Raw genomic sequence first — 25,205 nt, 5'->3', positions numbered from 1 at the left:
CTGGGTACACATGGTTTATATGTTCGATATTATAAAGAGTAATGAAGTATGAAAACTGCCCTAAAAAACACATCATCTGTCACCTCTTTGTCCTCTCTTCCAGGAAAACGGTCGATGCCAATCACAGGGAGAGGTGGGTCTCCAACAACATGTACTGGGAGCTCCGCAAGAACCCCGGCTTCATCAATATGGAACCTACCGCGAACCTGTGGTAGCACATGGGGATCGCCATGATCATACCAGAAAAGAAGGCCATTACCTATGCACAATAAGGTGTTGGGAGAAACATGATAATGAAAAGACATCCGTGTGCATGGACCGCAGAGCTGAGGGACGGCCTGATGCCCAGCAACCCCGTCAAGGTCCTCCATCCATGGAAACATCCTGTAGGATCACCTTCATTGTGCTTGTGGAAGCTGGGCTGTCAAGGCAACAAAGGTCCCTCTCCTATGTAGATGTTCCCTCAGCTCCTTTGACTTCTGAGTATGTCCTTGCCTTAAAAAGACGCCCGAACAAGTCACGCGATTTAGCGCTTTTTAGTCGAAGCCATTTGATTTCTGACAGCCGTTTGGGTTAGAGTAGTCTATGACGTAGATCTTTTGATTACCTACGATTACATGCATGCTTAGAGAGCAGCTTTCACCGGCATTAAGCCGTATTTACTGTATCATCAATTATTGTAGGAAAAAAAAGAGGTATTTTTATAAAATATCTTTAGTGAAATAGCATTATGTGAATCGGCAGATTTTATTTATTTTTGCCTTTTACTACTGATGGATCTGTGTGATAGCAGTACTCTCTCTCGGGAAACCGCTCATTTAAAATTAATGTGGCCTGCAGAGGAGGAAGTACGGTGTCCATAGATGGGATTTTTAATGTATACGTTCAGCAGCTCTGAAAGGAGAAGTGGGATTAACGTGAAGGTCCCGTTCAAATGTTTTGGACATGTGACGCAGGACACACCTACAACCTTTACAGCTGTTTTCTTCTTTTGAAACCGTCAACACAGATCGGTCACGAGGTCGACTTTCTCCTCATGGTGGAATTATGTGTAAATAGAGGGACAACCTCACCAGCCCTACCCTACTGTCTAATTTTAAACATTGCTACACGAAACCAACTCCTCTGACTCACACGGTTACATAAATACACACATAACTCCCTCCATATGTAGTGGGCACACGCTCAGTCTGTCTGAATCTGCTCTGGTCTTGGTAAAGTAGTGGATTCTCTCAGACGTCGGGCTGAATCAGAGGCCTAAGAAAAGAATGTGTAGTAGATGGTGCGGACTGTGAATCCCTCTGAGACACGGTCAGGATTTTGAGCTTTATTAAAAAGTCTTGACTTGATATTAAGAAAGAGGGTAAAAGTCACGTATGCACATTTTAATGCTCAATACTGAATCCAGTTACAAAAATCTAGATATGCAATATGCTACTGTTGTTAAACTATCAAAAACTTTATTAACAAGTTAAATTATTTCCTTTCAGAAATTATGACTAATTAGCTTCACAGCTTCACAAAGCCCAAAGAGATGTCTTAATGTAACATCTTAATTCTTACCAACAACCAAAAGTCTGAATATAAAACTCTGTGTAATGAGGCAGAGTTAATTTTCCTAATTGTTAAACATTTACCAGCAACTGTTTGGTATTTTTATTACTTCTGTTGATTTTTGCTCCATAATCAAAAAAGGAATACACTTTGTTTTGATTGATCAATTAATCAGTTAATTATGTCAGCACTCCCATGACTCACTCAGCCTCGAGCATGCAGTTATTCCATTCTGAACCATCGGAGCCACCTAGTGGTTGTAACGTGTAAGTCCAGGCAAGTTTATTTATAGAGCACATTAAAAAACAACTCAAGTGCCGTACAACCAAGAGAATCCACATACACGATGTAACGCAAATATTAAAATAACAAAATAGAAGAATAAAACCGAACAAGAGCAGAGATAAAACCGAAAAACAGAATATAAAAGAATTGCTCGACGGTATAAGATAAAACGGGAAGAGTCGAGCTCAACTGGAATTGGAGGCCATTGAGAAAAGATGGGTCTTTAGCAGCGACTTAAAAGTGTCAAGCGACTGCAGTTCTAATGCGGATCGGTAGGCTGTTCCAGAGCTGAGGAGCAGCCACCGCAAAGGCACGATCCCCTCTGTTTTTCAGCCTTGATTGGACTTCTAAGAACAAGTGGTTGGCTGACCTAAGTGCTCTAACTGGGGTTTAGCTTAATATCGCAGGAGATCGACAAGATAAGACGGAGCCGTTCCATTTAAAACCATAAAAACAAAATGTTCAAATCATCCTGAAACGGACATGGAGCCAGTGAAGGGAGGCCAAAATTGGCGTAATACTGTCATGCTTTTTCCTCCCAGTCAGCAGACGTGCGGCAGCGTTTTGCACAAGCTGGAGATGCCGCAGAGACGACCGTTATACGCCCACATACAGAGAGTTATCGAGCCGGGATGTAATGAAGGCATGGATTACTCTCTCAAAGTCGTTCGGACGGAGATAAGGCTCTACCTTAGCTCGGAGTCTGGAAGCTGGTGTTAGCACCTGAGGTGATCTGTTTCTCAGATTTAAAAGATTTTTGCCAGATGGACATTTGTGGGGAGCTAGAGGGCCAAGAGCAGCAGCACAGTCATCCATGAGAATCAACTGTCCAAATAAAACAACCTCTGTCTTATTTTCATTACAATTTAAAAAAAAAAAAAAAAAAAAAAAGCAGTTTCAGGATGCTGAGGGTTAAAAATAGTACGTGTGAAGACTGTGCAGTAAAAATGATTTTAAAGTGTCTGATTCCCCGGAGACTTTACTGATATTCAAATCTGGTTTCCTGCAAAGCACCGGGTACTTATTTGCAGTTTGTGTATTTATTGCAAAGTAGATTAGCTTTAATGTTTTGAACTCATGTCCCCGTTTTGTGTTACAGATTAAGAAAACATAAAATAAGTAACGCATTGTCCTCATGTACGAGCACATTTTAGTTGATTCATTCAGGACTGCAGTTTGAGGACACAGAAGAAGACAAAAGAGTGAATATAAATATCCATCCTTGTGTGCACTGTTCATACGGTACTGTAGATTACAAGCCAAAAAGGTAGTACTGCTTTGCATCCACATCCCCTTTCTATGTGCTTTAATTTGTCCCCCCCAATCACAATGCTTCAACTCGTCAGCATCAGTTTCACTTGCTGTGCCTTAATGCATTTATTAATGCCTCACAAACACACCACTGATAAGAACCCCCCCCATGCTGAGAAGGAGCGTCATTAAAACGTCAAACGCCGCACATTATCCGGGCTCCACTTACCTACAGAGGATTAATTACACTGATAGACAGAGTTAAGATCGAGCTGTGGGACAAAATGTCTCGGATTTAAAGGGAGACGTCTTTAACGTTAGAGGAGAAAAAAAAAGGTTTATTTGACTGTAAAATGCTTGCAGTGTTATAAGATGTTCTGCACTGCTCTGCTACTCCCAACATCACTGTAAATACAGCACATTTTAGAAGATGGGTCACTGCTACTGAAGCTGATTCCTTTTCTTCCTCCTACGTCAGTTTAACAATCACAGAAGATGCGTGTGGAGGTCGGGGCGATGCTTTGCGTAGTGTTTGGCATCAAAGAGTCGGGCTGTAGTGAAAAAAAAACAAAAAACATGCTTTCTTCATCCATCGTTCTGCCTGCATGTCTAGACAACTTAGCCTGCCAATGAATGTTGCAGATGCCTTACAAAAAAAAAGGGTTTTTTGTTTTCTCAATTGGGCTCTCATGTTGTTTTTGTTTTGGACTGACATTCATCACTAAGCACTGTGTCAGCTCAGTTTCTTTCAGACCTATTCCCCTAATGGAGACCTTCTAAAGTGCAATTTTAACTAAGTACATATCTTTCCATGAACACTGTACACTGCTGCTATATAGTGCTTGTTCTAATAAAACTGTAAAACTCAACTGAGGACGAGCGTGTGGTTTTTACGTTGGAGAAAAGGGCATCAAAGTAAATCAGCTGCATGCTGAAACATGCCCATCCCAGGGTGACGTCTTTACTTTTGTTTTGTTCCACCATCAGAAGAGATCCATCTTGTTTATCTTTCTGGTTTACTAGAAAACTTAAAGGTCAAAGTTGAGTGACTTTAAGATTTAACAAAAAGATGCTGCCACTGACGCCCAGTTTGTAACATGTTGACTTCACCCAGCAACTGGGGGTTATACATATTATTATCAATATTCCCCGCAGGAGGGAAAGGAGGTACAATGGGGATCCAATGGGGAATGTGTCCGGAGTAATCCGTAGCAAAAATGCTTTATGTTTACTTCAGCAGTAGAGACCAGAACTAAGCTAAAAAAAAAGTGCAGCGAATGTTGGATTAACACAAACCGGTTAGCCTGATTGACAACTCTACATGAATGATAATGTTGCTTTGTAACTGCTGGAGGTTGAACAAGTAACCATATCATCTCAGAATATGACCTATGACCTTTTTTGTTGTCCCCAAGTGATCAAAAAGAACATTTATCTTGGTTTGTCGTTAGCTAAAGCAGCAAGGCTGACTCGTTAGAAGTTGTTAGATAATTGTCATTATCCAACACCAGAAGTTTGTTATTGTTATTATGAGGTTATCAATGAATGTAAAGCCACTTTTAAATGTTGATTACAGTTTTTTAAATGATCATTTCTCATCATACATCATATATCCCACCTGGCCTGGGAACGTCTCGGGATCCCCCAGGAGGAGCTGGAAAATGATGCTAAAGAGAGGGACGTTTGTGTTGACTTGCTCAGCCTGCTGCCACCGCGACCCGACGGAGGTAAAGTTGGTCATTTTTTTCTTCTTCTTAGAAGTTGACTTGATTCCTCTGGTTGGTTAAAAGAAACTGACTTCATCAACAATCACCTGCATTATTAATCTGATTCTGCTTATAACAAAACATGTGTGACTATATTTAGTGCGAATACACCTGTTAAAATTCAATGTAGAACACAAATATATGCTTGTAGTTAAGTAATAGAAATGGATCCTATTTTTAAAAAATTATTAGTCAGTTTAGCCCTAAATCCTGAGATTTCTTTATTATCTTTAATAACGTTTATTATCTTTAAATATATATTTCTTCCCCCTTTAAACGACCGTGTGTGTTTCTCTTCTCTTAGCCATTAAGCGCACAAATCAAGAGTGAATGACCGGGCTCGCAGGCCCTGATGTAATTGCCTTTGTACTAATACAGCAGGACGTGCCGCCTCATGAATTGATGGCTGTCGAGCGGTGGGCTCCCACGAGAGATGTTTCATTCAATAACCCTGCAAAGAGCTCTGGGAGGCAGCGCTGCAATGTCAATACTGCGACTGTTGTGTGACCATTAACAGAAACCAACAATGGGTAACATTTAGTGTTTGCATTTATTTTCAGCAACAAGGCGTGTGTCATACACACGCGTTGTTGCTGCTCTCCACCCGGGGTCAGTTCATACAGCAGAGCACAGCGGACAGTTTATTCAATATATCACAAGCTACTATGAGGCACACTGCAAAAACATGGCGACAGACCAGCAGAATGTGAATATAAAGTAACATGAATGTATTTTAAGAGTCAACCAGATAAAGACTAAAGAAATAATTGTACTGCAGATTGCATTATGGGAGATGGAGGAATGGGAGTACAAAAAATAAATAGTCAAAATAATCTCTCTTTTTCAATTCACTTTCATTTTCAGGTGACTTTTCCAATAAGTTAAGCAGACGGGAAGTTATCTTTGAAGTGAATTAAAAGTTTGAGTCTTCTATTTGTCAAAACACAGCTGAGCAGGGAGAAATATGCGGAATAAAAAAGCACCTAAGAAAAGAATCTAAAAACATCCTGATAAAAAACTTAAAGCGACACTGAGAAAACAAAACAAACAGACAGTTTAAACTCTATATGTAACAAAGGTCAAAAGGAAGTGCTTCATAATGTGCACAATTATGTTCCCACTTACTTTACACCCTTATATTTACTTAAATATTTAATCTCAAATAAAACATGAACCTGAAGACAAACTTATTTTGATTTAATTCCTAATTTTGTGTATTTTCGTCTCTAAAGCTGCCTGATTCAAGTTAATGTGTTTTTATGGAGCATGATCTTCTTAATGTTATACATAACTATAAAAATATACTTAACCTCCTATCGTCCACACACAGGAAGACAAGTGGGAAGAGTAAACTACAGCCTCATCATGATCAGCTGATGTATGTGACATTATACGTGAAGCACATGTGGACTGTGGTGGTTTTACTTGATGGAGGCCATGATCTTGATGTACTGGAGCGCGCTGTGTGCTGCGTCGTTGTGGGCGTTGCTGCAGGAAATGCCTGTGCCGTGACACACGGTGACCGGGGAGGTGGACAGCTCCGCCAGGCACTGGTACTGTCCGTTCACCGTCAGCTCATCTGCAAAAGTACAACCAAACGATTAACATGACAGGACAAGCAAATACAAATAATAGTGTTCTTAGGAGCCTAAATTCAGTTCATGATGTGTATCTGGTAGAGATAGAGCGATATGGTTTTCTCAGGGCCGATACCGATTATTAGTAGTCAAGGAGGCCGATAACCGATATTTGAAGCCGATATTCATTTGCAGTAAAAGTGAAAATATTGGCGTCAAAATTTTGAATAATACAAACTCCAACACTTAACTTTGTTTAAATGCCTTTAAGCATATGCATCAGAGCCAAAATAACCCAGTTTTAAATTGATCTCTTATCGGCCGTCGGATTAAAAAAATTTTTTTTTTAATTTTTTTAAAATTTAAATTAAAAAAATAAATAAATAGAATTATTTGCTTCCTAGTAACAGCCCCTTTAAGTTGCTCAGACACACAGATGTGTGAGCTCTCTCGATCTCTCCTCTCTCTTTGGAAAACTTTGACAGTTATTCTGTTCCAGTTTTTTCTAAGTAAACAGTTAAAACTTTTTACCGAGCGTTTCTGGGGAATTTTGGGTGTGTAATACGAACGAGAGAAACGTTAGAGCGTAAGGCTAGAGCTTCATTCAGTGGAAACCCACAGTGTTCCCGAGGGTGTTATCCTTTCAGTTACTTATGCGTCCGCCCATCCTTCAGCCTGTAACCCAGATTTCTATCATGATCTGCAATCATTGCGGATGTTCCAGTCCATTGACGTGACAATCTTCACCTTATTTTGGAAGCAATTTGGATGCAAAATGTCTGCATTTTTTCTGGAATACCCATAATACCAAAAAGAAGTGAGAGGAGATAATTTATCAAAATGTGAAGACAATCCAAGAAAACCTCATCGGTTTTTCTGCAGTACTTATTCCCTTATTATCTGTCTTTATAGTAGTGGTTTTATAATAATAGTAGTTAGCATTGGTAGAGGCGATATTCCATCATTTCTTGGACTGGATTCAAATTGTGGACCTACACAGGAGGTCCAACAGTATGTATCTAATCTAGGCTTACTTTTCAGTGTTTACTCTCCTACAGCTGTATCAGAGGTGTTATAAGTTACGGCAAAAAAAATCCAAACATATCCAACTGACATTGTTTAACATTCAAATAGGGATGCACGATATTATCGGGACGTTATCGGTATCGGCTGATATTGGCTTAAAAATGAACTATCGGATATCGGCCAACACCGATATAATTAACCGATAAAATAATGGGCTGCTGCATACTTGATTAAATGCCCGACCTCGGCGCATTGTCCCCGGCGTGAAGAAGACCTGCGCGGCGCAGCGTGATGACGTCACGTGTGTCTACCTGCAGCATGAGAGAGTTAGAAGCCAAAATGTCCGTGGTGTGGAAGTTTTTCAAAGTGTCCGAAATAGATCGCAAAACTGCTATTTGCAATGACTGCTCAGCTTCGGTGATGCGAGGAGGAGCCAAGGCAAAGTCTTTCAACACTCCAAACTTGATTAACCATCTCAAGACCCGTCACCCCGACCGTTGTATGATCTCTGCAATTAGGTGTGCGGGAAAAAAATATATCGGTATCAGTATCGGTAATCGGCTAAATGAGTTGTAAAATATCGGCATATCGGATAACGGCAAAAAATCCAATATCGTGCATCCCTACATTCAAAGCATTTTACTGGCAAAAAAAGGGGGTAACAGGAAACACATTGTTTTGGTTGAGACAATTGTTCATTAAGATGCGTCTACAAAGAAAGATAACCATCATTTTAGGCACCAAATAATGAAAGTTTGCTCTATTTCATGTGCATCTCGGATCATTAGAGTACAGTCGATGACTTTTTGTTACTATTGGAGTTGTTTCTATCGAGCCAGAATAGTTTGATAATCAGTGTTGAAGTCACAGTCATGAAGCATACGAAATGTTCCCTCTAAATTGACACAAGTGATGGGCATGAGAGACCGCTACAGCTAAACGGATAGCACACTGTTCTCAGCAACTAATGAAGCGTCTGTTTTCTCACCAATGTCGAAGTACGTGACCTCGAAGCCCTGCTCCTTGGACAGCTCCAACATCAACTGAATGTAGTCCGTGTTGGGAATGCTCAGCGGGTTTCTTCTCAGCAAAGTTATCTTCTCTGCTGAGGAATTCCTTAAGTTCTCAAAGCGGACACTCGGCTGAGGAGTCTGAAAAACAAAGAAAGGAAACGAACACATAAAAAACTGACACAAGACTTTTAACTCATAAATGTTGCAGCTGCCTCTCAGAAATATTTGACGTACCCATGTGATTTCAGAGCAGCCTGAAAGACTCTGGAGCTTTGCCACCATTTTCTCTGCAGCCGACTTCTTTGCTGCCTTTTTTGAATTTCCAACAGCTGAACACGAGAAAAAAAAAACACGAGACAGAGTTTAAGAGCACGACGAACAACGGAAAACTGCAGCCACTTGAAAAGGTTTTAGAGAAACGCAGCTGTACCTTTCTCTGTCAGCGACTCCATTCGACAGGTTACAGTGAATTCTCTCTTGTGCGGAGGACCAGCCTCCATTAAAACTGTGTATTCGGGAAGACGCCATCCTCTCTGCAGCGCTAACTCCTGAAAAACAACAGCCCAAACAAGAAGAGATAAAGAGGAGAAGGGAAAGTTTGTTTTTCTTTCAAACTACTAATTGTGCGTATAATAAAATAAAGTATTTCTTTACAGCTGAGTGTGTCGACAAAATGTTCAATATCCAGAAATAAACTCTTTTTGACTCAAGGTCAGGGCAGATAATCTTCAAACAAATGTAAGCAGAAATTTGCTTTTACACAATTACAGACAAAAACAAGAACACACAGCGATTTACACACCTGCAGGACTCCCACTGAGTTGGGATGGTTGTTTGTTTCCGCTGCGACACCGTTGCTTTCAGACTTCACAGGAACGTTCCTGTTGGGAATTAGAGGAATTACATCAAAGCAGTTACCACAGCTGCAGCAGAATCAACACTCGCTACAGGCTGTCAGTAAGGCAGTTTGATGTGTGCATTGCAACAATGCATTAGGGAAAACTTTAATAGCAAACCAGGTTTTGACAAACTCAACTCAGCTTACAATTACTTTAATTATTGACCAATCTCTTTATCAATTTATCCAAAATATACTGAAAAAATGCCCATCAAAATGTACCAAAGCATTGACAGATATTATCATGTTGGAACGTTATGATTAAAAGTGATTAATAGATGATAGAAGTTGTTCCTAAGCAAACTTATCTATCAATAATCATTTCAGCTCTACTCACACTGTTCCAGCGTCTATATTCAGAATCTTCAGGGCAGCCTCTGCAGCCTGGTGTTTAGCAGCCTTCTTACTGGGACCTTGACCTGCATCAAAATACAAGCAAGCGTACAACATTACAGATTGTGTCAGTTATTTTTTGAAAGCACCGCACCTGATGCTAATCCAGGACGCACTGGAAAGAGAGCTGTATCATTTCTTATCATCCTCACACTTCAAACTTCACAAATGCCTCTCATCCTCTTCTCTGAAGCTACACTGCTCTATCCCTCAAGTGAGGCACCTTGGCTAAAGGATAAGTCATATAGAGCCCTGGTTCTCAACTGGTGGGTCGGGACCCAAAAGTGGGTTGTGGAGCTGTTTTCAGCGGGTCGCCGATAAGTGCAAAAGCTTTTGCTGCGCTTTTGTTTTAAAGAACATGTGTGATTTTCAACTCAACACAAGGCTACTTTCAGTGTCAGGCAGCAGTGTGCACGGCAGGGGTGTGATTGTAACGTACCTGTGCAGGTTACGTCTACGATTTTGACGCTGAAGACGAAGCTGGGCTGGTGAGCCTCTCCTTCAGCCTTCTCCATCACATACACAGGAAGGTTCCCACTTTTGGTGCCATATTCATGCAGGACTTGTATGGGCGTCTTGGCGGGGTTGGCCTTCTGCAATTCATTTGTTTCAACACTGTGTGAATTGAATAAAAATAAACAGTTTACAAGGACTGTAACTGGGTTCCTGCCATGGCTGCATATGGATGCAGTACACAGAAAGTTTACCGACCAGAAATACAATCAGTAGAACTAATAAACAACAGGCAAAAGGTATTGTCGAAACAAACTGATATGCTAACACCTGATAAATGGCAATGAATTTCTTCCAATTAGATAGTGGCAGTTTATTAGCAGATAAAAATATGATCCAGTAAATCTGATGATGGCTTAATTAAGTAGCTTCCTATTAAGATTGATGAAAACTACTGATGAACTAGTGCTTGTAAACGTGATGCCTCAGCAGGAAGTCAGAGCCATTGATTGCTTGTGAAATCACCACCCAATGAAACTGTCACAAATAGGGATGCACGATATTGGATTTTTTGCCGATATTTTCCAACCCTTTTTGCCGGTTGCCAACTTCAATAACAATATATTAGGCACATGTTTTTTTTCATCTAACTGCAGAGAACATCAAGTCTCCCCTGTAGTAAATTGATATCATGCCTACTCTTATTGTAGTGGCCCACTGGCAGATGCAGAAATTACATAATACAGTGCTTTATAAACTGTACACATACACTGGCAAAATAAGAAAGAGACTTTGCCATACCGCAGACATCCTGCACCCTTCTTCACGCTTGACGGGCTGCAGGCAGTGCACGCACACACTCGCGCCGAGTTAATGTCGTAGCATTACGTAAAGCTTTTTAGGGAGTCATTGATCATTTAGGCACAATTAAAGCGTTGTTTTATCGCGCGGAAAATATCGGCAGAAAAATTACATATCTGCCAAGGCTGATAGCATGCCGATAATATCCCTAGTGCATCCCTAGTCACAAAATGTTAAAAAGTCTCAAGAAAACACCCTAATTATGAACAAAGCAAAGCAACCAGTAAAGAAAGAGGGAGAGATAATATATATAACATGACTCTTAAGGGCTGAACGCAATGCTGAGGACAATCAAAAGCAAGATGAAGAAGGAATTGAAATCACAAAAAATCCCGTTTTCCAACAGAAAACAGTTATAATGTCTCTTTCAGATCATCAGATACGCTACTTCCTTGAAATCAGTCCTAATAAGTTTACGGTTGCCAGGGTGACAGAGTTAGCTGCAGCTAGCTGACACATCACAGCTAAGGCTAAGGTTGGACCTTTGCAATTCTGATTAACAATTATCTCCATATCTGTCACACAGATATTGGTCTGGCTGAGTAGCTTTTTCTGCTTTTTTAACTGTAGTTATGGCACAGATGGAGAATGAGTTTTGTACTTAAAACCTACAGTACTGTACGTAAGCCAGTTTAGCTAATCATGGTAACTCTAACTAAACTAACGCCTTCGGTTAATTAAAATGACGTTTTCTATGACGCTAACAGAGGGACTTTGGAGGATAATCTCCAAGCTTTACATTTGAGCAATATTTGTTGAAAATAAACCAAAACCGAACAGCTGCAGCATTTAAACCTGGTAAACATAAATCAATGCTCAGGTAGCAGATAGCTAGTTAGTTAACCAAAGATCTGTCACGATAAAACTCTTCATGCTCAAACAATAGCCAGCCATTTACAGTATTTCTTTCAGTTTCAGTTCTTAGGAGTTCAACTTGAGCTTCATTGGTAAAATTTAATTGAAATTGAGAAAGCTAACAGTCTCATAATAAGTCAACTTTACATATTAATTCACTTAACACTGCCAGAGCGCGTTAGATACTGTCTTCGTATTATTGTTTATGGTAGACAAACGTTAAATTATCTTAAATTAGAAATGAAACAACTAACCTCGTTTCAGCGGAGGTTTGTACTGCTGGTGATTGAAATCCCTCCTGAGACATGTTTACATGTGTTTCTGTTGTTTAAGGCTCTATTGCGGGTAAATGAAAAATCTCAGACTCCACTTTGAGATATTATATTTCTCTTCATTTAGTTATGTTATCATGAAAAGTATGAATGGCCTTAAATTGCTAACAACTGTTCATTGTAGCTGACCGGGGAAATTACCGAATTTAACATCATATCAACATCCGGTTCACTGATGGGTCAACTGTTGACAATGTGTTGGCGCCTAAATGTTTACCGCCACCTAGTGGTCATATGATCATAGTGTCAGCTTCATCGTTAAAGCGGTTCACGGAATTTATGTTGCCACCTGCTTTTTTTCTTGTTTTATTATTTGAGTACTTTATTCAATTTGCCTGTTTTGTGAGCTGCTGTAATGAGTAAATTTCCCCTGTGGGTGATAAATAAAGCTGATCTTATCTTATACTACAATTACAAAAACTAAAAGTAAAGTAATAATAAACTGCTTCCACATTGTTGTGTAGTAGAGGTTAAAAGTATTTCATATGAAAGTATTTTTAATTATTTAGATGTTGGATTACAGTCATGATGTCATTATGTGTCAAAAGGTCTTCTCAATTTACAGTGACATTAAACAAAAAACTGCAGAATATTCTCACATTTCAGAAGCTGAAAAACTGCAAATATTTGGATTTATGTGTAATTGCGTTAACAGCTGCATTGAAGACTCATCTTATGAATGTAATTAAATGTTCATTTTATTGTTTGATTGATGAAACAACATAAGAATATTTAATTGATTTATGATTTTTGACAACTGTATGTATAAAGCAACATTAAAAGACATACCAGGACAATATACCAGCCCTGGTAGTGGTATGAATGATATTTTGCTAATAGCATCTGTAAAATATCCATATTAAAATGTGCTTTTTAAAGAAAATACATATATCATATACAAAACATTAAAGTTAAACATTAAAATTCAAGTAGACATGCATAATTGTGGTCAGGCTCTAAATTGGAAAAGGGACTTGGGACTTTGTTTACAGTATGTGTATAAAAGTCTTATATAAAACCTAAAACATGTCATGATATAACTAAAACTTACAGCCTTTTTTGAGCTTTTAACCACATTATCTAATGGAGGTAGCTTGGGTATTGCTATTAATTTTTAAAAAAATATTGTACCTGACACATTTAAAATTGTATACAGGAAATGTAATACAAGAACACTTCACAATCATGTGTTTTGTATGTCCATCAAACAAGCGGTCCGTGAGTGTCAGAGGCTGGGAGGAGGTGCTCGGGGGACGGGAAAGATCACTTTCTTCCTGAGTGTAAAGGACGGTTGTGGCATCTGCTTTTTCTTACCGGTGGAGTCCGTCCTCTGGCTGACATCTGCATTCACTTTTGTCAGGATAGACACAAGGTCAGAACGCCTGTGAAAAACAACAGTGGAACAAACAAGTAGTATGGAATGATTAGCAACAGAATGTAAACATCAATTTAATTAATTGTGTTTTATACAGCATGAGAAAATTGACACAGTAACTTTCCACCAGTTAAAAAAAAGTAAATCTTTTAACAGTTTTGGATGCTTTGTTTCACTTACTGGGGCACCATCTTCACAAGGTTTTGGCACAATGACTGAATAAACCACGTGCCATTTTTCCTCTCTCTGTAAGAGACATAAGAAGGAACGGTGGCCATTGCCAGCACGAAATCTGCATCGAATGGGATGGAATCTCTCGATACAACAGCATCGTTTAAAACATCTCTGCTTTCAGGACCATCGGACTCAATGTACACAGGCTTCTGCAGCCTGGTGCCCTGGCAGGCCTGGATGAAAAACAGCTTTGGTTTATCCGCCAAAGACGGGCATTTCATCCCATTGAAAGGCTCCTTCAGGTCCTTAAGATCGACAGCGAGTCCGTCCACTCCGTACACGCCTTCCTCTTGGCCGTGGCTGAGAACGCAGCACACCACACAGTCCATCTTACTGTGGTCTCTTTTGCCGAGCTCCTGAAACACGGACAGCATCTGCTCTCTCTTGCAGTCCATCTGGATCTTAACCTCGAAGCCAAGCCACTCAAACACTTTGCGCAGACAGTCTGGAAGGCACAGAGATAAATGTAGAAACAGGCAGTTCAGACAGAGCAGGGACGGAAACATGGCGCTAGTTTCATTAAACAAGTTTACCTTCATCAATCATGGTCCCCTCACGCTTCTGGAGACCTTGTTTGGAGTGAGTGAAGTTGTAGTTGTTTACTATCAAACAGAAGCCTCTCTTAGTATTAGTCATGGGATATGATCCCACATCCTACAGAGAATCAGTAACCCAGTTAATAAAGGCAATTCAGTGTCATTTTTCATTGGTAATGCAATAATACATTCCTGCCATAAGTTACACATTACAGTAGCTTAATAAATTAAGCATATTGATTTATTACTAAGGTATCACACACCTCAGTGTTTGTAGTCTGAGACGTCTGTTCTTCAAAGGAGTTCTCATTTACTTCAGACTGCGTGAATACAGCGGCATCACTTCTCACTGTGGGACACACAATAACAGGGTAGAACGGTAATCATTTCCAGCAGAGATAGAGAGACAAACACCTATACTTTTTATAAGTAAAGGTTTGATATATTGTTTCACCTAAAGTTCAATACAGAAAATATGTGAAAAGACCTTTCAAGCTGCTAGTTTCGGTGCGTAAATCCCTCAGCCCATGTGTCAGGGCCTCAAATTCTCCAGCAGGCACATTTGGAAAATCTAGAAAAAAAACAGTGATGTAAGAAGATTCAAAATAAATCAACCATAACAAACTATTTAAATAGTTTTTAAAAGTTTCAACTGTAAGACAATAACCCGGCTTGAGACTCACCCACAGAAGTGTTGGAATAATTCATTGTAGACTGTAGGACACAAAGGAAAAGGCCATTAAACACGTTGTTTTGCACGATTTTTATCTTATAACTGTTTTACTCAAGACAGATTCTCACCTCGGCCAGGGGTCGCAACTCTGCAGAGAAGAAGAAAAAAGGTAATTAAATGTATAATTCTTTAAAAAAACATCCTGTTCATTGAGGAGTGCACGTGAGAGTGAATAATAATAATCTCGAAGATTTTCATGTAAATAAATGTCTGTTAAGTCACTATCGTTCGCTGAATGAGGTAACACAATGGTGATTGATCCTGTGGCCCACTGATGAAAGCCTTTATAAACTGAATGTCTGGTGCGACTTTCGTTGAAAAAAATCAGAAGCAGCGCCCAGTTAGTGACGCGTTTTCCATCAGCCAGCAGTGGTTGGTCTGCCAGAGAGGGTAGGCGGAGCTAAGCAGCTGCTTTTCCGGTCTCTACAAGTGTTGCGAGTAAACAGTAATCTACTATGGCTGAACAAACAAAGAAAAGATCGATGACTACAGATACAACTTCAAAAATAAGTGGAAATCCAAAGAAAAAGAAACAAATTCGACGCTCAGACGAAGGCAAACAGTCTAAAAGTGAAAGCGACCGTCGGCGAGGAAAATTAAGAGTTACAACCGGAGCCAACGCGGACGTCTGGGACATTTGCTCCCGCAATTGCCTTTTATCGCCATCAGGTGCCGCAAAATAGAAACTGAGAAATTCGAGATTATTACTTCAAGTATCTATCAATGTAGCATTTTAATTGCAAGAGGTTTGCAAGAAGGAAACTATCTTAATTCAGTATTTATGCCCATACCTGCCACTTGAAATAACTATGATGAAGAAAAGCACTTCACCCTGAAAACACCATCAAAGTGTTGTGACAAGTTATTATAACATGTCTGTCTGTTTACCTGGCATTTCACCTGAGAACATGCTCTCAGGATGTAAAGATCGAGGACCCTGATAAAGAAGACAGAAAAAAGACAATGTCAGAAACAGAGGATGTCATTCAGAGGGATTTAAAGCAGAATTAAAGAACATACCTGGGTTTCCACATAGGGGAAAGTTAAAGATCTGGGTCGACCTGTCTCCTGAGCAACAGGGTTGCTTTGAAGAAGTGTTGCTAAAAAACAGACAGGTATTAAAACGAATCACACACAGATAACCACATATTAAAGAATAAAGTGAAATCAGAATTACATGCTTCAAGCGTGAAAAACTGTTACTGTTCTTTCAGCCTCCGCTCCAGTCCCTTCCTCCCCCGCCTACTTCAATCCCCACAATGCAACAATTACATTTCACTTCTACGACTTTGTTGAACCTTAAAGCTGCGGTAAATGTTATGTTAAGTCATGCAGGGGTGTAGTTTTTGTGGGGGCAAGTCTCTCCATTATAAATGCAATTCAATGTAAAGCAAGCGTTTCCTGATCTGCTGCACCGACCTCACCACTTCCTGTTTGTATTTTTCACCCCCTTCCTCTTCTTTTGAAACCTACAAGCTTACCCTGCTGTGCTTTAAACTGGTTGATCTTTTCAATCAATATGGGGCAGCATTTCTGAAGTAATGTCTCCAGCAAGTTTAGATCAGTGTCGTTTATGAGGTCCATGTGCTCCATCTCCAGGAAGACCTCCAGTGTACTCTGAAAAGTTCAGCAAATTACACGTTATTCTGCCAGAATGTAATGTGATGCATCCCTTATAGCAGAAGCAAAATTCAAATATATGTCATAACAACCCAACACATGTTTTATTCATGTTTAAGTTTCAAAGATTGATGCACTCACAACATTTTCCTCCAGCTTTCTTCGGGGGAGCTGTCCACTTAACAAAAACTTTATATCTTTCAAGTCCTCATCAGTTAGTTCTTCAGACAGGTTGTAGAGCAGCTTCCTGGAAATACAGAAAAACAACACTATTTCCCGAAATTTTCCTGACATTGCACAGAATAAATATCTGCTGTAAAATCTTGCTTCATTATTAACTTAAAAACATATATGGTTTACCTGTAAGGAGAGATGAGGCTCCTGGTAGTAGATGTCGGGTAAGGGAGCCCGAGGTCACGGATCAGACGGGTGCGCTGGATGGTGAGAAGAAGCTCAGCCAGCAGATGTGGTTGCTCAGCAGATAGGGAGTCTTGAGCCACCAGGCGAGAGAAAAGCGCATTGACTGTCTCCGCTGAGGTCAGGCTTCGGCCCAGGATGTCGGTGCAAAGAAACGCTACAGCTTTTACTTCATCCTTACGCAGGGCCTTTCCTGCATCCAACAGCAGCTTCTGGAAGTCCTTTAGGCCTGACATCTTGTAGTCTGTGGTTCACAACACCAGCTGTTTGTTACTTTATTTACTATTACTACTACATTACAATCTTCCAACAGATGTTAACAAAAGCCTAGGAGAAGGAATACCTCCTTGTGTACATGTAAGAGTGGTGGCATGTAAGAAGTTACAACAAATCAACAAAGCCAAGAAATCCCGTGACCGAAAAAACAAAATAGGTGTCTTATCTCAAGCAGTAGCATAATCTCAATAGCCTGCCATAACATCACATGATCATATTAACAGTTCAACCTTCAGTCACTGTTTAAAAGCCAAAAACTTGCTGAACTTGCATTTCTGCTCGATTGAACCGGTAAACTAGATTTATACACTTGTAAGGCGTGCTGCGCGTTCTTACCTGTTTGGAGACGAGTTTTCAGCTGGTGTGACTGAACAGGATATTTGTTGTCCACCTCAGCATACTCGAGGTGCTGCCGATGAGTTCAGACTACCGATAAAATATACATTTCTCTTGGTCGAGTTTTGCGTAAGGCTTCGCAATCCCTGTCCAAACAAAACCGAGAAGAAGGAGGAAGTAGAAATCGAAAGTACAGACAAGTCTTGCGCCCTGAGAATCAAGTTCTATTGGATTACGTCAAACACTGACACTCTGTGACCTAGATTTGACACCAGAAACAGGGACAGTGTACAAGCCCGTTTAAAATAACCTTTGGGTTGATTTCTCGTCGGTATAAAGTTATATTTATCATAAAAAATCATAAAAGCATTTTAATCATTCAACCAGGCTCAGTAACCTTTATTTGAATCACAATCTATAAAATTAAGCAGAAGTAAACAGCTTATAGCAGGGGCAGACTCAAGCTGTTTGAGGGCAGAGGCCAGAAATGAAAAAGACCACCATCTGCATCGGGGGCACCAGCAGAAGAATGACTAAAGGGAGCTTATGGCTATGTGATATCTATGCTGGAAAGGCACTGTGAGGGCACTTTGTCATGTTTAATCTATAGGAGCGTTTAACTTAAAACAGACTCTCAGGTGTTTTAATATTTGTGTAGAATAAAAGACTGCAACTGTCAGTACTTTAAAACTTAAAGGTATAATAAGTAGGATTTTTCCTTGCATTTTGTCAACAGCACATTCAAACTGGGCCCCTCCTCCTGGGCTCTACGTCAACAGAAGCTCACTCTCACTCTCTCATGTGAGTACACGCCCACCCCGCCGTGCAAACACCAACAGCATCATGGTAACCATTGCGCTAGCATGCTAACCGCTGGTTACCTTTGAGCTAGCATGCTACCCGCCGGTTAACTTGTCCTACCCGGTATGAGGCACCCACCTGTCCAACAGAAAGAAGGCCAACTCTGCATCGCTCTTTCGCCATGTTCGCCGGTATGAATGGGGCCCAGATGCTAATTTGAACCACCCCCACACTCACCTATACGCTGTGATTAGCTCAGGGAACCACAACAGCGCCCCTCCTGAAAACGTCCCGTGCAAAGCAAAACAACAGAATAGATGCAGAGGGAAGGGACTCACAAGGGTCTGCACACACACTCACCAACACACATGTATAGAGGCCCATAAGTGATGATTTATATTATATTATATTTGTAAAAGTCTATATTCTATTTTTCTTAGAAAATCCTACTAATTATACCTTTTAACCTTTACTGTTATAGGTTACAGTAAACAGAGACATTGTACGCTAGTGGACATTGTTTCTTTTTCTGTTTCTGTTTGATGCTCTTGATGTTAACTGTATGTATATTTGTCTCTTCCTGTCAAATATTATTGAACTACAAGTTTGAAGTACACTGAGAGCAAGTACACTACACACAGTTATAGGCCATAAATCTGATGCTGAAATTTGCAGATTAATAGTTGATTTGGATTGAGAACAATTTACAGCCATGATACAAGAATTTATTACAGTGAAAAAAATGTACAATTAGGTAATCTTACAATTATTCCCATGTTAATATTACCTACAATCCACACAAAAACATTACTTTCAGATGGACCTCACACCTGAGGTATATGATTGCAAAAATAAGAGCACATAAAACATGGTCCAAATATTTTGAATCAGTATGTACGGTGTGGATAAATATAGCAACAATATATTCTAAAAGCACTTTATTACTGGGATGATGGATGGATAATACAGTTATAATACACTTCCAGGTGTATTATAAATTGACATAAATAATAATGTTGTCAGCTGAGCTCATCTATTTTATTGACACTTTAGTTTGCTTAACCACAAACAGGGCCTGTGGACAAAACCTATAAGTATCTATAGGAAGTGAACTATTGTCATTATTCTGTGGGGGAAATGTGTCAATGTGACAATATGTTCTGGATTATTTGTGGTAGTGTGTGTTTGATTTGGGTTTGGTCTTCAGGGTCTTTATGTGTCCTCTGCGTCTCACTCGGACACTCAGCCACGCCCGCGAGTTCGCTCCCGAGCTGTTGAATCTGAAGGACTCTGAAAACAACACACAGAGACACGAGGGCTGAGAATGGTACAACAGTCAGATGTCACATTCAGACATGTCTTCTATTAAACAAAACCTTTCTAGAGAAACTTTTGGCTATATTACTTTTTAATGCACTAAAATTAATAGTGTTCAGTAACTGTGCTCTGCCACTATTCATATCCAACATTACAACGACACCACAAGGCACTTTTAGTTCACTGGCCATGATTCAAAATGGAACAGACACCAAAGCGCACACATTCAAGACAGGAAGTGAGGGAGATGTGAGTCCTGCTGTCGGTTGACAAGATGATACTTCAGGCATTTGAAGAGTGATTATAACCTTACGAGTTTCTTAATCTTTCTGAAAACTGTTTTTCTTGGGGCCTGACCTCTGACCCTAAACACTTTCAGAGTTCCTGGCTCATACATTGTACTTCAATTGAAGGCAGTTGCAGCTTCCATATATTCCTCTCACTACTTCCACTGCTATGAAGATGTTAAGGGCAACATGACCTTTAAGTAATAACTTTGAAGGCATTTTGTCTTTATCAGTAAAAGGCCACTCAGACCTGGAGTAAGTCCATGTGTAGCCAAGAGGTAGAGGAGGTACTCAGATCTTGCACTCAAGAAAAAGCAGCCATACCAGTGTAGACACACCAATTTACAAGTAAAAGCCATGCATTCAAAAATGACTTGAGTGAAAACGCATCGCCATCAAGATGCACTTCAAGCATCAGTAGTAGTACTTATCATGAAAAATGGCTGGTTCAGAATTCTATTATAGTATAGAATTAAAATGATTGATACATTAATGTACATCACGTTTATGTTGCAGCTGGTAAAGGTGCAACCAATTATCCATCCATAATCTGTACCACTTATTCTGGGTTGCAGGGAGGCTGAGGCCTATCATTGGGTGAGAGCCGGGGTACTCCCTGGACTGATCACCGTTCAATTGCAGGACTGATATACAGACAGACAACCTGTCACGCTCACACCTATGGGCAATTTAGAGTCCCCAGTTAATCTCACGAGCATGTCTTTGGACTGTGGCAGGAAACCCACGCATGCACTTCATTTGAATTCAAACCAGGAACTTTCTAGCTGTGAGGCGACAGCACTAACCACTGCACCAACCGTGCAACCCAGAATCAATTTTAACATATACATGTATCTGCTCTGTAGTTTGTGAATTTCCCCCCAGGTATCAATAGAGTTTTATAATAAGCTTTAATACAGCTTTATAATGTATGTGTTGATTATAGATTATGGATTAGTGCTAAAAAAAAAAATGATATAGGGTAAATATTGATCTCTGATTCAGTGGAGCAGATAGAAATATGAAGAGGGAGAAAATGAAAATACTAAGTAAAGTACATGTACCTTAAATTTGTACTTAATTACAATAGCTGCGTAAATGTACTTAGTTACCTTTCACCACTGATCTAGTGTGACTGGTTATATGACATTTAAAAAAATGTCATGACTGAAAGTAACTGCTGATGTTTGTGAGCTACTGTGTGCTAAAATATACACATGTAAGAGAAAACGTATCATATTTCACAGGTCTGGTTTGATTACAGCATGCATTCACGTATGTCTTTTACATTTACTTTTTAATTTGCAGAATATATAGGCAGCAAAATAGTGTCATCAAACCTTAAATTACAAACAATATCTCAAATAACACAGCAAAGTCAATGTTTAAGTGTTATTTAAAGGTGTGCCAGGTCAAGGGTTAGTTAATTAATTGATAATAAATGAGTAAAATATATAAACTGTATAGTCCGATATTAAAATGACCCCCCTCTCTTGTCTGACAGATGCGTGTGTGTTGGCCACTTACTGTCAGTAAAGAGGGAGTGCACCGCGGTCACGTGTCTCCTTCCCAGGCCGTGACTCAAGGACATCACGCAATCCAGGTAAAGGTCCCAGAAGACCCGGGCCAGGTCCCAGAACAGCGCCGTGTGTTTGCTGTTGTCCGACGACCTGAGGAACACCATCAGGTCCCAGAAGGCTGGCACCGTGTCAGCGATCCTCGGGGAGCGCATCTCCAGCAGCAGAGCTGAGGACGAGTCCCAGCACTGCGGGTTCGCCTGGGGGGCAGTCAAGGGGTCCACCTGAGCTGGCCTCTGGCCCTGCAGGTGGACGGCACGCGCGCAGCTCAGCACAAACACTGTGACCACGTGGATGTTCAGGAGCACCGGGGCCATCTAGGACACAACACAGGTCAGCTGTTTCTAATATTGATTATTCAGTAATTTACATAACGATATTGATTAAATAACAATACTATTTCTAATTTAGTAGCTCAGTGAACAAATGCATTCAAGAAGGCTATATCTGCAAGCACAAAAAAAAGAAGAAATGGCGTGGACTATCTATTAGTGTGTATTATGAAGTGTAAACAATAATTTACTAACAATAAACTGCCATGCTAAAAAAAATAATCTGTTCTTCAAATCTACATGCAGACTAGGCCAGAGATTAATCACAAAAAACTAAATAGGCTATAGGATCAAATATAAATAATATTACAAAATTAGCTTAAAGAGCAGTTAGACTATTTTGCAGTGGAAAAAATGTACTTACCACTAAAGCTTGCCCGGTTAAAAAGACTATAATGTTGATTGAAGTTTGGTGATATCTGTTGGGTCCTAATTGACGTCAGTGCCTCCCTCCTTTGCGAGCAGCGTTAGCCTACAGCTTGTATAATAAATAGGTATTGTTTTCTTTAATACAGGCCTACAGCATTTTTTTTGCTCCTAAGTTTTACCTTTAAGAACATGTTATTGTTATTTTCAATATTATTAAGGCTTACGTAGGCAATTATCTTAGTTACAGTCCTTTGCAATATTATTTTGTTTGTATGTTGTTGTTTTTTGTTTGATACACTTTTGTAATTAATTGGCTTTTATTGCATTATTTTTGTGCTTATTTATAAATTAATGCATTCTTGTGCATTAAAGGTGCAGCATTACAGGGGCGAAACTAACTGGTGAATTTGTCAATTTAAAGGGTACAAATAATTATTATAGAAAGACTCATAAATGATCAGTGCTTTAAGATAAGGTGCTTCCTTATGAAATATGGTACTATCCCAAACTAAGAAAATGTATGTAAATGGGGTTCTTTGTGCATTGTAGCTACAAATGATCTGGCCAAACAAGAGAAAGTGTGTTTTATCTTAATATGTTGGCTCAGATCTTTTCTAATGAAACACAATATTCTCATGGGGCTCCAGGTGAGTATTTGCTTGATCTATGTATCTAATTTGAATTTAGAATGATCAATTTGCTGATTATTTATAATTAAGAATAAAATAAATAAATAAATTATCTTCTATAAAACGTCAGAAACTAGTGGAGCATATATAAGCAATGTGACCTGAGAAAGTTGGGCGGTTCTGCTGTCTGTAAAAACCAGCTCAGTCTTGAACGCTGTTCCAGAGAGTGGTTCAGTCATATGCTTTTACTGAAATGTCACATGCATACCTGATCTCGAATGTAATTACTTGCGCAGTGAGGGGCCAACTCTAAATGTACTGAGTGAGTTTGTTACTCAGTCATTCATTTTTCTGATGATGCAAAGAAGCAGACTTTACGACCATTTACGCTGCAAGGCCTGAATTATAACTTTTAAATGATTACCATTTTCATATGCATAGTGAAACACAAAATGTAATGTTAGGATGCTTCTAGACAGGAAGAGAGATGCACAAATTATTATTATTAAATGAGAATCATTGTTTGGTGAGCATGTGTTATGAAAGAAGAACATTTGTAAGACAGGAAAGATTTCTGTACACACTGTAGATCATCCAGCAGGAAACACAGTTGAATCTCTCACTGACAGTTGATGACTCTCAGCTGCTTCTGGGTGCTGTCAGTCTTTAAGTGACACAGTGAGTGACAGTTGACAGTGAGACACACTCATAAGCCAAGTTGAGGCAAGAGTGACACACAAACAATTACAGTAAAGCAGTCTTTGCATTAAAACTCTTTGCAGGCTCTAACTAAAAAAAGTATGTTTAAATGTAAAAAAAGAAAATAATGCAAGTAAAAATGAGACGCAAGACACAATATATAAAATGGTGCAGAAGCTAAAATATATTGTATATACTATATATCAGTGATTTACCTGCATTTCAGAACGTCTGATTTTTAATTAAAAAGCACACATGGCATTTGTTCCTTACTACTAATAAGAAATTGACAGTGGCTTTCTGGAGTCGTGTAATTAAAGCTAAACTAAGCTAACTGTTACAATCGACAAGAGGCCAAATATGCATCTATCCCAATACTATTTCTTAGTGTTTGAAGAGAGCAGCCACTATGCGCCCTCATTTAGTTAAAGTTACAGCAACCAGTTGGCAGGCTAACGTTTAGCTTAGCTTGAAGCCTTGGAACATGTTAAAATAGCTAGCCTCGGTCTGTCCAAAGGCGTTAAAAAAACAGCCACCAGTACCTCTAAAGCTAACGTATGAACATATTTAAACAGGACATAAAACTGCGTGTAAAAAAAAAAAGAAGCCACTTGTGGTTTAACATGGGCTATGTACCAGGTACAGTGACTTTCAGCCATGTCATAGCCAAGCTAAGCCAGCTGTCTCCTTTAACTCTCAAGAAGAAGCCAAATAAGCATCTTTCCCAAAACTATTTTGTTGTGTTTGATGAGAAAGTTGCCACTCTGTATCACTCTGCCCCCCTCCTTGCGCTAAAGTTACAGCAACCAGCTGGTAGGCTAACATTTTGGCTCTGTCTAAAAAGGTAGCCTACCTAGCTAAACTAACTGTAAACTGCCTGTAACTGTCAACAAGAAGCCACTCTGTATTACTCTGCCCCCTCCTTAAGTTAAACATTTTAAAATAGCTAGCCTGGCTCTGTCCAAAGGTGTAGAAAACAAGCTAACAGTTCCTCTAAAGTTAACTTATGAATATATTATATCATATTTAAACACGACATAAAACCAAGTGGAAAAAGAAAAAAAAGCAACTTGTGGTTTAACAAGTGAAATGTTTCAGGTACAGGGACTTTCAGTTGTGTCATAGGCAAACCTAAAAGAGCTCAAATGCATTGTGGTTTTAGGGCTTATGTGTAGAGTGGCGGAATCGTGTCATTACCTAGCTCATCTAACTGTTGCCAGTAATTGCTGACAAGAAGCCACCCTGTATGACTCTGCCCCCCAAAATTAGCTAAAGGTACCCCATAGGACAGCGCCTCGAGTTAACTATTATGGTATTTAAACAGGACAAATACCAAAGTTTAAAAATGCCTTTTGTGGTTTTACAAGGGTTTTTTTTTTTTTACAAGGGAAAGGGACCTTGTG

The 25,205-nt window shown here is 39.6% G+C and overlaps 4 protein-coding genes across 8 annotated transcripts in view; 1 reads left to right on the top strand and 3 right to left on the bottom strand.

Annotated features, from left to right (window-relative positions):
- The window catches only part of osbpl6 (oxysterol binding protein-like 6), a 41,406-nt gene extending 38,684 nt beyond the window's left edge, over positions 1-2,722 (top strand). For all 4 annotated transcript variants that reach the window (XM_069662828.1, XM_069662826.1, XM_069662827.1 and 1 more), the window contains one exon: positions 104-2,722. In XM_069662828.1, the coding sequence (XP_069518929.1) occupies positions 104-215 (112 nt within the window). In that variant the 3' untranslated portion in view covers positions 216-2,722. The remainder of the gene's footprint in view (positions 1-103) is intronic.
- A 2,762-nt stretch (positions 2,723-5,484) lies between these two features.
- On the bottom strand, positions 5,485-12,390 carry prkra (protein kinase, interferon-inducible double stranded RNA dependent activator). Of its 2 annotated transcripts, none has more exons than XM_069663158.1 (8): positions 12,187-12,390; positions 10,203-10,378; positions 9,708-9,789; positions 9,275-9,353; positions 8,903-9,020; positions 8,707-8,801; positions 8,448-8,610; positions 5,485-6,435 (listed from the first exon to the last, which is right to left on the bottom strand). In XM_069663158.1, exons 1-8 carry the CDS (start codon positions 12,237-12,239, stop codon positions 6,278-6,280), a joined length of 924 nt encoding a protein of 307 aa, XP_069519259.1. In that variant the 5' UTR covers positions 12,240-12,390; the 3' UTR covers positions 5,485-6,277. The 2 variants fall into 2 exon arrangements, with proteins under 2 accessions (XP_069519259.1, XP_069519261.1); XM_069663160.1 differs by having other exon boundaries at positions 10,203-10,356.
- Positions 12,391-12,779: 389 nt separating this feature from the next.
- On the bottom strand, positions 12,780-17,941 carry casp10 (caspase 10, apoptosis-related cysteine peptidase). Its single transcript, XM_069663817.1, has 13 exons — positions 17,792-17,941; positions 17,123-17,423; positions 16,904-17,009; positions 16,624-16,759; positions 16,163-16,242; positions 16,031-16,079; positions 15,211-15,230; positions 15,093-15,123; positions 14,897-14,980; positions 14,673-14,758; positions 14,407-14,527; positions 13,820-14,318; positions 12,780-13,646 (listed from the first exon to the last, which is right to left on the bottom strand). The coding sequence occupies exons 2-13, from the start codon at positions 17,413-17,415 to the stop codon at positions 13,490-13,492; spliced, it is 1,662 nt and encodes a 553-aa protein (XP_069519918.1). The 5' UTR covers positions 17,416-17,423; positions 17,792-17,941; the 3' UTR covers positions 12,780-13,489.
- Positions 17,942-19,757: 1,816 nt separating this feature from the next.
- On the bottom strand, positions 19,758-22,090 carry LOC138592615 (protein FAM237A-like). Its single transcript, XM_069663448.1, has 2 exons — positions 21,724-22,090; positions 19,758-19,882 (listed from the first exon to the last, which is right to left on the bottom strand). The coding sequence occupies exons 1-2, from the start codon at positions 22,088-22,090 to the stop codon at positions 19,758-19,760; spliced, it is 492 nt and encodes a 163-aa protein (XP_069519549.1).
- Between the last annotated feature and the right edge of the window lie 3,115 nt (positions 22,091-25,205).

This window comes from Semicossyphus pulcher, unplaced genomic scaffold, assembly GCF_022749685.1.
Source record: "Semicossyphus pulcher isolate SPU_LCO1_2020_fin unplaced genomic scaffold, fSemPul1.0.p SCAF_15, whole genome shotgun sequence".
Lineage (NCBI taxonomy): Eukaryota > Metazoa > Chordata > Actinopteri > Labriformes > Labridae > Semicossyphus > Semicossyphus pulcher.
The sequence above is the reverse complement of the archived record's forward strand: the minus strand, read 5'-3'. Positions and strand labels throughout refer to the sequence as shown.